The sequence below is a fragment of the Benincasa hispida genome, chromosome 1 (genome assembly GCF_027475165.1).
Source record: "Benincasa hispida cultivar pf3 chromosome 1, pf3_genome.v1.1, whole genome shotgun sequence".
Taxonomy (NCBI): Eukaryota; Viridiplantae; Streptophyta; class Magnoliopsida; order Cucurbitales; family Cucurbitaceae; genus Benincasa; species Benincasa hispida.
In genome coordinates, this window is record NC_143478.1 from 85517170 (window position 1) to 85528460 (window position 11291).

The window sequence follows — 11291 nt, forward strand, 5'->3', positions numbered from 1 at the left end:
TTTCCTAAAATTAGAAGTTACCTCATTCAGAAAGAACTGACAGACAAGCTATCAAGTGAAAGACTTTCACTAAGCGATAGCTGTGCAGAAACTAAACGATCGCTTACCTTTGACTATATGATAACAGGCATAAATGCACGTTATCATAGTGCTAAGTTCTTAAACAATGCTAGCTTGAGTTGATAAAATGTGTTAGATTACGTCTAAAAAGCATTAAGTCTATTACATTGCGGTCGCATGCGTTCATCCCATAGGAACAGTTGATTTTTGTATTTTTATGCAGAATATGCGTTGATGCAAGGCGGAAATTGCGATCATAAGAAATCATTGGTTGAGCGCATCATTACTACAAGCCTTTGCGGTGATTGTGTTCGCAAACATTTGCTCAAGAAAGATTGCCGCAACTTTATTGGCATAACTTGGTGGGCGCATCTGGGCGAAAGGCATAATTAATCGCGATGGGATAGAAAGCTGATGACGGTCGAATCTGAATTAAGTTGACAGCCGCTAGCGATAACAAGTACATTCAGCTTTTCGGTGAAAAATATTCGGCGCATCAGTCAGGGAATTAAAGTCATCCCATCTATGCAATCATAAGAGAGAAGCTGCCTTCACCCTGAAGCTCTATAAATACCAAAGGCATCCTTCAGAAAAGAAGTTCACCATCTCACGAGTTCACAAGTTCTATTCATAGTTTAGCCTTGTTCTTAGATTTTCTTTTACTTTAAGACGGACGCGAGAGAAGCAGGTTGTGCCGACAGATCGTTCCAGTAAGCTTGGGAGAGCGTCGAAAGCTTCAAGAACAAAGAGAGGGCTGACTCCTGCGGAAGCAGGAATATCTTTTGAACCGAATAGTGATTTGCAACACTTTTGTGTTCCCAAATATCTCCATCGAGGAAGTTTGACTCACTCTGTTCCCATTTTCCTTATGCGATCAAGCAAGAAAATAGGCATATTCTTTCGAACCGGGGGAGACCTTCGTAGGAACAGGTGGTGAAAAAGTTTATGAAGAAGTATTTTCCACCAACCGAGAATACTAGGAGAAGGAAATTAATAACAAATTTTGAACAAGAAGATGACGAATCGCTCAGCGATGCCTGGGCGAGGTTTAAGCGGCTAGTAAGAAACTGTCCACATAATGGCTTACCAGATTGCCTGCAGATGGAAATCTTTTGCCAAGGACTGAATCCCTCTTTGCAGACCGCTGTCAATGTGGCAGCCGTTGGTGATCTGCTCGACAAAATATATGAGGAGGCAAAGAGTATACTTGATCGCATTTCCAAAAATTACGAGGATTGGTGGGAAAGCGATCAGAGATTAAGAATAAAAGATAATGACGCAAACAACGGGACCATCGCATCCCTGCAAAATCAAATGACTGCGATGATGAGTTTGATACAAGGCATCGCAATTAATAATACGGGAGCGAAGAAAGGGTAGGTCAGCACAATTTCTCAAACGACCGCAAGTTGTGTCATTTGCGAAGAAGCTCACTCGATGGAAGAATGCCCAGCAAACCCGCAGTCGATATGCTTCATGAAAACTAATTCCTATTCCGATACATATAACCCCGGGTGGAAAAACCAAAAAAATTTTGCATGGAAAAATCAACAACAAAGCTTTTGAAGCAGAACATTGAGAAAAATGAATCAGTGCTTCAGAATCAAGCAACATCCAGTCGGAATCTAGAGATTCAATTACGACAAATTGCAGGCAAGCTGAAAAATAGACTGCAAGGAGCGATGCCGAGCTCTTGAGCTCCCTTGCAATACAGGGGTTACCGGGAAGGAACAATGCTTAGCTGTCTCCTTAAGCAACAACATGATTGCAGAAGTAGAGGAGGAGCCCATTGTAACCAACTTGAATGCGGTGATAACCGAAGACCCGTTGACCTATAGTACGGAAAAGCCCGAGAAAATGGACCCTGAAGTTTCGTCCACCCTCAAGCCTCTAGATCTTGAGACAGAAGAAGTCCAACCACTAGCAACTCCGCAAAGGTTGAAAGAGAAACAAAATGATTAAGACAAGATCGCAATAGTGGCTGCAACACAAAATGCTATGATCCCACCAAAAATGTGCGACCCCGGAATCTTCACAATACCATGCTCCATTGGAGGGGTCTACAGTGGCCAAGCACTATGTGATCTTGGGGCAAGTATAAACATAATGCCGCTATCAATCTTCAAACAATCGAATGCCGACACACTCACGCCCACAAAGTAAACTCTACTGCTCGCGAATAGATCTCGAATACACCCTAAAGAAGAGTTGAAAAATGCCGCAATTTCAATCGATAAATTCATCCTGCCGGCAGACTTCCTCATTTTGGATTATAAAGCGGACGAAGATGCGTCAATCATATTGGGACGACCATTCCTTTCAACCGGTCGCGCTCAAATTGATATGCACAAGGGGATGTAATGAATATTCATGGGGAAAAGCTCCGAATTAAGGCAGTCAAGATCCCAGAAGACAAAGAAAAGAGAGAAAAGCCACCATGGACATGAAAAGACCAGCCTAGAATAAGCGGTCCCTGAGTTATGATATGATTCAACCTCATCAAGGATGCAACTCTTTTGATTATACTTTTTCCTGCATCAATACTTCATGAACTTTCATCATACTCGTTATTATCTATTGTCGCAATTACTTTGTTATCTGCACTTTTCTTATTCTTAAAAAAAAAAAAACGATCGTGCTGAATGATTGCGTTAAAAGAATTTTGTTTTGTTTAAAATCATTTTACCCTTTCTCTGTTTTTCTTTCAACAATTCAGGCACAGGATTGTGGAGGTGTTACACGAAGAAGCAACTTATCTTACTCCATCACCGCAATCCAAAGAAGATAGATTGCCATAAAGAAGGATGCATCAATACATAATGCGGGTGACAACGCAACTTTGGGGGTTGTATTCTTCCTTTACTGTATTTCAAATTTTGCACTATCGCGTCGCATTTGAGTCTTAAAAGTTTTATCATCGAATCCTCTTTGATTACCGCAATCATTTAAATTAGTAAGTTACCGCATGCTTTCTCTTTGCCAATTATGATTTCAATGATGAACAACTCCACTATCAACGTAATGGGAAAGCCATGTTGATAAGAGTTAAGTTGTGAAGGGCACTTACCCGTAGTTGGATGTCCGCATGACAAATGTGGGCCCAAGCCAAAACGAAAGTAAGTCACCAGGATCAATGCGGTGATTGTGTTCGCAAACATTTGCTCAAGAAGGATTGCCGCAACTTTATTGGCATAACTTGGTGGGCGCATCTGGGCGAAAGGCATAATTAATCGCGATGGGATAGAAAGCTGATGACGGTCGAATCTGAATTAAGTTGACAGCCGCTAGCGATAACAAGTACATTCAGCTTTTCGGTGAAAAATATTCGGCGCATCAGTCAGGGAATTAAAGTCATCCCATCTGTGCAATCATAAGAGAGAAGCCGCCTTCAGTCCAAAGCTCTATAAATACCAAAGGCATCCTTCAGAAAAGAAGTTCACCATCTCACGAATTCACAAGTTCTATTCATAGTTTAGCCTTGTTTTTAGATTTTCTTTTACTTTAAGGCGGATGTGAAAGAAGAAGATTGTGCCAACAGGTCGTTCCGGTAAGCTTGGGAGAGCGCTGGAAGCTTCAAGAACAGAGAGAGGGTCGACTCCTGTGGAAGCAAGAATATCTTTTGAACCAAATAGAGATTAACAATGTAAAAGCCTCTGTCAACAAGGAATTGCTACCAGGCTCTCTACCTTTATCTTCTATTGTTATTTTGTACTCAAACTCATTTATAAAAATGGAATTTACTTCTCTATATTTGTTCACTCTCTGTTATTTACGCATGAGTAGCTAAATCTATTGAATGGGTTGAGAAGCATTTAGCTAGCACAACTGGGAATCTTCATTCTATGCGATTATTTTATATTATGTATGCTTCATTCGTCTATTAGAGATACTCGGGAGGGTAGTCTAAGGACAGGATCTAGGCTTGGGAAAGTCAGGTTAGAATCTAGGCTCGGAAGAGTCAGATTAGAACACATAATCAAGAGATAGGAGCTTAGGAATAAGCACTGTTTGCTGTTAACGTATCGCATACATCCTAGAGATAGGATATGATTGTGTGTGGTCACCTTGCCTTTATGCATCTTGCATCATCCCATAGGACAAGAGTAAAGACTTACAAATAAGCTCTATGGACTCTTTTGCATTCAATACATGCGTGCTAGACTTAGGAGCATCGCACTTGCATTAAAAAATGACTTGTTGTGCATGGTTGTAGCATGATCGCATAGTTTGACGCATTCCTAAGTAACGCTAGCTAAAGATCTTCTCAACCTGTTCATCCGCATACTCAGTGCATCTATCACACAATCAGACTTTTCTCAAATTCACCACATTTGTTTATTTTTCATTACCGCAATCAACAACAAACCAACGATTAATTGAGTTACCGGTTACCACAAAGTTTTCTAAAAACTACCACCGCAACCTGTTTTCACAAGTCTCTGAGTTCGACCTAGACTTACTAGGAACTCGATGGGGTTTACACTTGGATTCCACTGAGAAAACTTGAGTGCTCAATGCATTTTTCACCATCGTATTTCATCCACAATTCCACATCATAAAATAACGCATCACTATACAATAGTTCATCAGTTGATCGTAGCTACACAATTGAATGGCTAAGTCTATACGATAGGCTACCATTTATTAAACAATTGAGCACATCGTCTATATGATAGACAACATCTTATTTCCCAGTTGCTCGATCGCCTACTCGATCATAGTCCTCCAATCTCTTCCTCAAGCCAAGATCATACAGAGCTCACAACTCCTGGATTCTCACAACGAGAATACCAAGGTAACCGTTGTGGTGGTTTTCCGACTCTGTTCTTGAATCGAATGGAACTCGATTGGGTTCGTGGAAGTTGTGTTCGTTGTGTTCGTGCTGGTGGTTGTGTTTTTTCGATCGTTGCATTCGAGTATTGCTGTTCTGATTGATCGAGGGATTCATGAAGAATGTTTCTTGAAAGGTATGCATCCTCTATCCTTTGTATCATCATTTAGCATGTTGTAATTTTGTTTTGTGCATGACCTGTTAGTTTCTGTTTTAGACTGTAATTGTTTGTCTTCAATTCGAATGGAATTTGAACGATCCCTTCTGCTGCTCATGGAAATCCTCGTGCTTGATTTCCTTCAATTGGTATCAAAGTCAGGTTGTTTTGATATTCCAAATCCCATTTTGATTTTGAACTTCTTTTATAGTCGTAGTGGTTTTTACAATCGTGGTGGATTCTGGATATTTATCTCATCCACACAAAGGTAAATCTCAAACAAGTTATCTGTTCACATATGGAGGAACTGCTATATCATGGCGATCAGTGAAACAAACCATAACGGCTACTTCCCCAAATCATGCTGAAATTCTTGCAATTCAAGAGACTAGTCGAGAATGTGTATGGCTAAGGGTCAATAACTCAACACATTCGTGAAACCTGTGACTTGTCTTCTAATAAAAGCCCTCCAACAATATTATACAAAGACAACACAACTTGCATAGCCCAAATCAAATGAGGATATATTAAAGAAAATGGAACAATACTATTTCACCGAAGCTTTTCTACACTCATGATCTTGAAGAAAATGGCGATATCACTATACAACAAATTTGTTCGAAGGATAACCTGACAAACTTATTTACAAAGGTATTACCAACCGCAACTTTTGAAAAATTGGTGTATAACATTGGAATGTGGCGACTCAGAGATCTCAAGTGATCTTTTCATGAGGGGGAGTAAATATATTGTATATTTTAGGAGTATATATTTTATGAAATATGTACTCTTTTTCCTTCACTAAGGTTTTTTCTCATTGGGTGTTTCCTAGTAAGGTTTTAACGAGGCATATTTCATATATATATATAGGTATCTAAGGGGGAGTATTATGAATATTATAATAATAAATAGATGCTCATTGCTTAACGTCCCAAAAACCATGTATCATCTTTCATGTTGTCCATATGCGTTGTATTAATCATGCTTGGTGTCTAGACATGTATGTCCACATCCTACTTGTCACTTTGTCTATAAATAGTGACATTTGGTGGATCTTAAAATCATACATACATTCCTGAGAATTCCACTTCACAATTCCACTAATTTTCATATTATCCAATTTTATAATTTTAGTTATTTTATGTTTTTAGTTATATTATATTATTTTTATGTAAATATATTATTATATTATATTTTCTCCATATATGTATTTCCGTTGTACTCCACAAAATCCCAACAAGGTTAGATATTTTGAATTTTTGAATAGTTAGCCTTTTTCTTTTTCTTTCACCCTTATGAATTAAAGGTATATTTTGAAATTAAATTGCGCATAGCACTACCTAACAACGTCCATTGGTTATGAATTATAATTGCAATTTAATATAAGAATTAAACTTTAATAGATCGGCCGGGTTGATAATTTAATAAGAGTTGTTTAAATTATAAGCAATTTGAACGATTAGATTGAATCCATAAAATTCAATCAATGAACACTTTAATTGTATAATAAATTCATGAATTAATTTAGAAAGAATGTCCATGATATGTTTAAATTTCATTTTTTTTTTTTACGAAACATAGTCAATTTATCATAAGTTGAGAATTAAAAAAAAAAAATCAAGAAATCAAATGGGAGGGAGTGTTGAGGATCCCACATTAAAAAAAAATTGAAAAAACCTCAATCTTTATAAGTTGCATAAGAATTGTGACTCATATTTTGATCATTACCAATTAGTTTTGAGATCATTACAAAAGGACACTCAAAACTAATTGGTAAGGATCAGAGTATGAATAACATAGGCATAATTTCAATGAAACTTAATATAGTTTCTTTAATATGGTATTATAGCTATGTAAACTCCAAATGGATATATGGTAGGAGAAAAAAAAATCAGATCCAAGAATCGAATGAGTGGCATATTTCACCTATAAAACCCCCCATAAGTTGGCCACTCAATTTATCACACCAAATATATACTGTTTTTGGTTAATTAAAGAAAAGAATGGAATCTAATAAGATGAGCCCTGAGGAAACCATTATTGTTGCTGATAAGTACAGAGTTTTCTTGAATTTGGAGGATCCTACCATTCAATGGAGGCATGGAAAGCCCCCAACTTATGAAACTCTTAACATGTTCTTTGAGGATGGAAGAACCAAGGTTTTTCTTTTTCTTTTTCTTTTTCTTTTTCTTTTTCTTTTTTTAATTTTAAAACAAACATTATTTTTTATTTATTTATTTTCCTTTCTGTGTCATATTATTCTGTAATTACTTAATTTGTTTAGTTTATGTTATAGGTGTGGCCAAAAGGATCTCTTGAAGAAACAGTGCAAAATATTGTAAAATCATTGCAAATGGAGCTTGCTCACAAGACCAGATTACAGGATTTCGAGACCATAAACCCACAGAAATTCAACTTTTTTGTGAATGGTAGGTAATTTGTTTCGTTCTTACATATTTAATCATGTCATAAATTTAGGTTAAACGTGTATGTGCTTTTTCTAATAATTATTGTTAAGTTTTTCAATTGAGCTAATTTTTAATTATGTATTAACCAATAAAACAAAATAGACTTACTCTCTTGGTTGCCTAATTCCTCGCCACTTCTCTTTTTTATGTCGGATAATACTTAGATGCATCTTAGATAGCACCAATTTTTATGCATTTTAGTCTCATCGCTCATGTAAAAAAAATCATTAAAATATTTTAGAAAATAAATAAGAAGAATTTGTCACATATCAAATTGTGATGGGACAATTTGGTGGGATGCCCTAATTAAGTATTTTTCTTTTATGTATATTCGAGATGTATGTTTGTCTAAGTTCATCATTTATACGAGTAGCTATTTAAGCGCACGATTTTATTTTTATTTTTATTTAAAAATCAAGTCTATTTTTTCTCAATTTCTTATAATAATTTTTGTATTTCTTAAATAAAATAGTTAAATTCTTAGTTAAATTCCAAAAAAAAAAAAACACATTTTTTAAAATTATTTTTTTAGTTTTAAAATTTTTGTTTGGTTTTTAAAAGTATTCGTAGAAAGGAGATAACAAAGTAAGATTTTGGAGATGAAATGACATTTATAAGCTTAACTTTTAAAAACTAAAACCCAAAACAAAATAGTTACCAATGGTGCCTTAACTTTTAGTTTTTGTTATCCGTTTTTTAAAGTTAAACTTATAAATATTAGAGAAATTCTTTTAAATGACAAAACTACTAAAAATATTTACATATAATAGCAAAAAATCATAGTCTAGCTACCACAGATCACGATAAACTATTATATGTGTTTATTATGACACAAATAAACATAGTCTATTGTGGTCTATCACAGCTAGATAGTAAATTACTATAAATATTTTGATTCATTTTCTTATATTTGAAAACAATCGTAAATATTACTTCAACCTTTAAGTTTTATTGTTTTCTTATTGATTGTCTATAAATGATGTATAATAATTAAATAAATAAAATAAAATAAAAGTTAAGTTTTACAAATTAAAACAACAAATAAATTTAAATTTTATTTAGGCTATTTTCAAACATAACAATATGAATTAAAATATTTACAAATATAGCAAAATATCAGGATCTATTAGTAATAGATACTAATGATTATCATGTATCACTGACAGCCACTAATAGATATCTATCAGTCACTGATAAACACTGATATTTTACTATATTTACAAATATTTTCAATAATTTTGTCATTTAAAACAGTTACTTATTTTATTTTCGTTTTCAATAAGTATTCAAAGGTTTCTTTAAGAAAATATGAAAATCATATCTCAAAAGAATTATGAAAAAACAAGCCTAAATTAAAAAACATACTGAAAACTAGAAACAAAATGTTATCTAAGATTTTTATTTAGTCGTTGCTCGTAAGTGCTTCTAATTGAACGGTAGTATTGGAAGGAATTTGCAATTACTAGTACCCTAAATTAATCAATAAATTAAGGATGTGTTTGGATTGACTTTCTAAGTGTCAAGTGTTTATAAGTGAAAAAAGTGTTTATAAACACTTAGAAGTCATGTTTGGTAGCTATTTGGTTTTTTATTTTTGTTTTTGAAATTAAGCATCTGGATGCTACTTCTATCTCCAAATTACTTCGTTTGCTATCTATTTTTTACCAATGGTTTTAAAAAAAACAAAGTCCAATTTTGAAAACAAAAAAAGTAGCTTTTAAAAACTTGTTTTTGTTTTTATAATTTGGCTAAAAATTCAACCATTGTACTTAAGAAAGATGTAAATCATTGCAAGAGAAATGGGGAGACAATAGACTTTTGTAAAATGAATTTATTTTTAAAAACAAAACAACAAAAAACGAAATAGTTACTAAACGAAATCTTAGAAAGTCATTCTAGACGGACCTTAAAAGATGAATTAATTAACTTCCACTCCCTCCGGTATTGTAGGTAAGGAGAGGCTATCAGGTGAAGAAACAATGAAACTTGGAGTCTTCAATGCATTGCTAAAGAATTCCTTACCAGAGGAGTTTCATTATTTCAAAGTAGAGGAGACATTTGAATCAACCTTTAATGACTTCAAGACTTGTTTTCCAAGAGGATTTGCATTCGAAGTTATGGAGGTTTATTCACCTCCTCCTTTGATTGCTTACAAATTTAGGCATTGGGGTTTCTTTGAAGGTCCTTACAAAACCCATTCTCCAACTGGTCAATTGGTTCAATTCTATGGCTTGGGAGTTCTCAAGGTAAAACAAAAGTTGACATCTCATTATATTTATTCTAGAGGTTAGTCAAGTTTGTGTATATCACGACTAATCATTTACAAATCTTAAATTGAGTCCATCCGTAATTTGAACTGATTCTCTCGTTCCATATTTTTCGAAACAAAAGATGGTAGGAAACATATGATAATATTCCCATTTCTTGCTTTTTATAATTTTGTAAAAACATTTACTAAATTGTGTAACAACAAATTTTGGAATCAATTTTTTATTTCTTATTTTATCATTATTTTCAGGTAAGTATTTTAATAGTAAAACTATTGAAAATATTTTCAAGTATAACAAAATGTCACTGTCTATCCACAATTGATCGCGATAGACTTCTAGACATTAATAGATGTTTATCACGGTCTATCACCGATAAATAATAAAATGTTACTATATTTATAAATAAGTTGACTGATTTTTTGTTATTTGAAAAAACTCATATTTAATTTTAATAGTTATTTTTAGGTCAAAGTTTTATAACAATTTAAAATTTCGTAGAATAAAAAGAAATGTTACCAAATATTTCTTTAAAAAAAAAAATAACAAGAACTCATAGAATGGGATGTTACATTAACAAAGTAATATTTTGAAAACTAATATTTTAATTTAAAATATACTCTGATTAGAGTGAATATAATTCAATTAACATAACATTTAAACCGTGGGGTTTGAGATTAGAAGTTGTATGATTTGTTTGCACAGGTGAATTTATCAATGAAGATCGAAGAAGTTCATATCTATTATGATCCAACGGAGCTATTTGGAAGTCTTCTGAAAGGCAAAAACACTGCCTCGGAATCCATAACCCAACACAACAATGACAAAGATTTGGCTACTTCAGTTTCAGTTGGCTGTCCATTCTCCAAGGCTCAATAATTAGTTTTCATAATAATAATTAATAAATAATAATAATAACAACAATAAAAATAAAAGAAAGTCTAATATATGTCATATGTAATTGTAACCTTCAATAAATTATCTATGCATCCAATAATAAAAGCCCTCAACATATAATTCCCCAGAGAGAAAAAGACCAGACTTTTTCTTTTAGGACTCAAGGAGTTATATCCACAATAATAATAAAGAATTATATTTATAATAAAGAATTATCTATCTATCTATATATATTGTTGTACGAAATTTGAAGACATGTCTCTGGAGTAATTTTTGAGAAATATTTAAGAGAGTGATAATTGTAGTGAAAATAATTTATTAATAAAGGATTTATTAGAAGTGATCATTATATAATCATTTTACTATTTAGTTTTACAAATATATGTGTAGTTTTTATATAATTAAAATGGTTAAATTCAACTAAAATAAATAAAAAACAAATATCAATCTATACTATTAAATTTTTGGAGTTGTATCAATTTAAATCCTAAACTAATAATTATATCAATTTAAAATTAAATTAATAATTGTTTCAATTTAAACCTTGAACTTTGAAAGTTATATCAATTTATACTACAACAAAAGATACAATCAATGACACATGCACAGTA

General features: G+C 33.3%; 1 protein-coding gene and 1 non-coding gene across 2 annotated transcripts; one reads left to right on the forward strand and one right to left on the reverse strand.

Annotated features, from left to right (window-relative positions):
- Window positions 1-1038: 1038 nt before the first annotated feature.
- Window positions 1039-1145, reverse strand: LOC120070421 (small nucleolar RNA R71). Its single transcript, XR_005479913.1, has one exon. It is a non-coding gene; the product is annotated as a small nucleolar RNA R71 (small nucleolar RNA).
- A 5863-nt stretch (window positions 1146-7008) lies between these two features.
- LOC120090755 (pathogen-related protein-like) lies at window positions 7009-11026 on the forward strand. Its single transcript, XM_039048467.2, has 4 exons — window positions 7009-7207; window positions 7345-7477; window positions 9467-9762; window positions 10489-11026. Exons 1-4 carry the CDS (start codon window positions 7052-7054, stop codon window positions 10660-10662), a joined length of 759 nt encoding a protein of 252 aa, XP_038904395.1. The 5' UTR covers window positions 7009-7051; the 3' UTR covers window positions 10663-11026.
- Window positions 11027-11291: the final 265 nt, after the last annotated feature.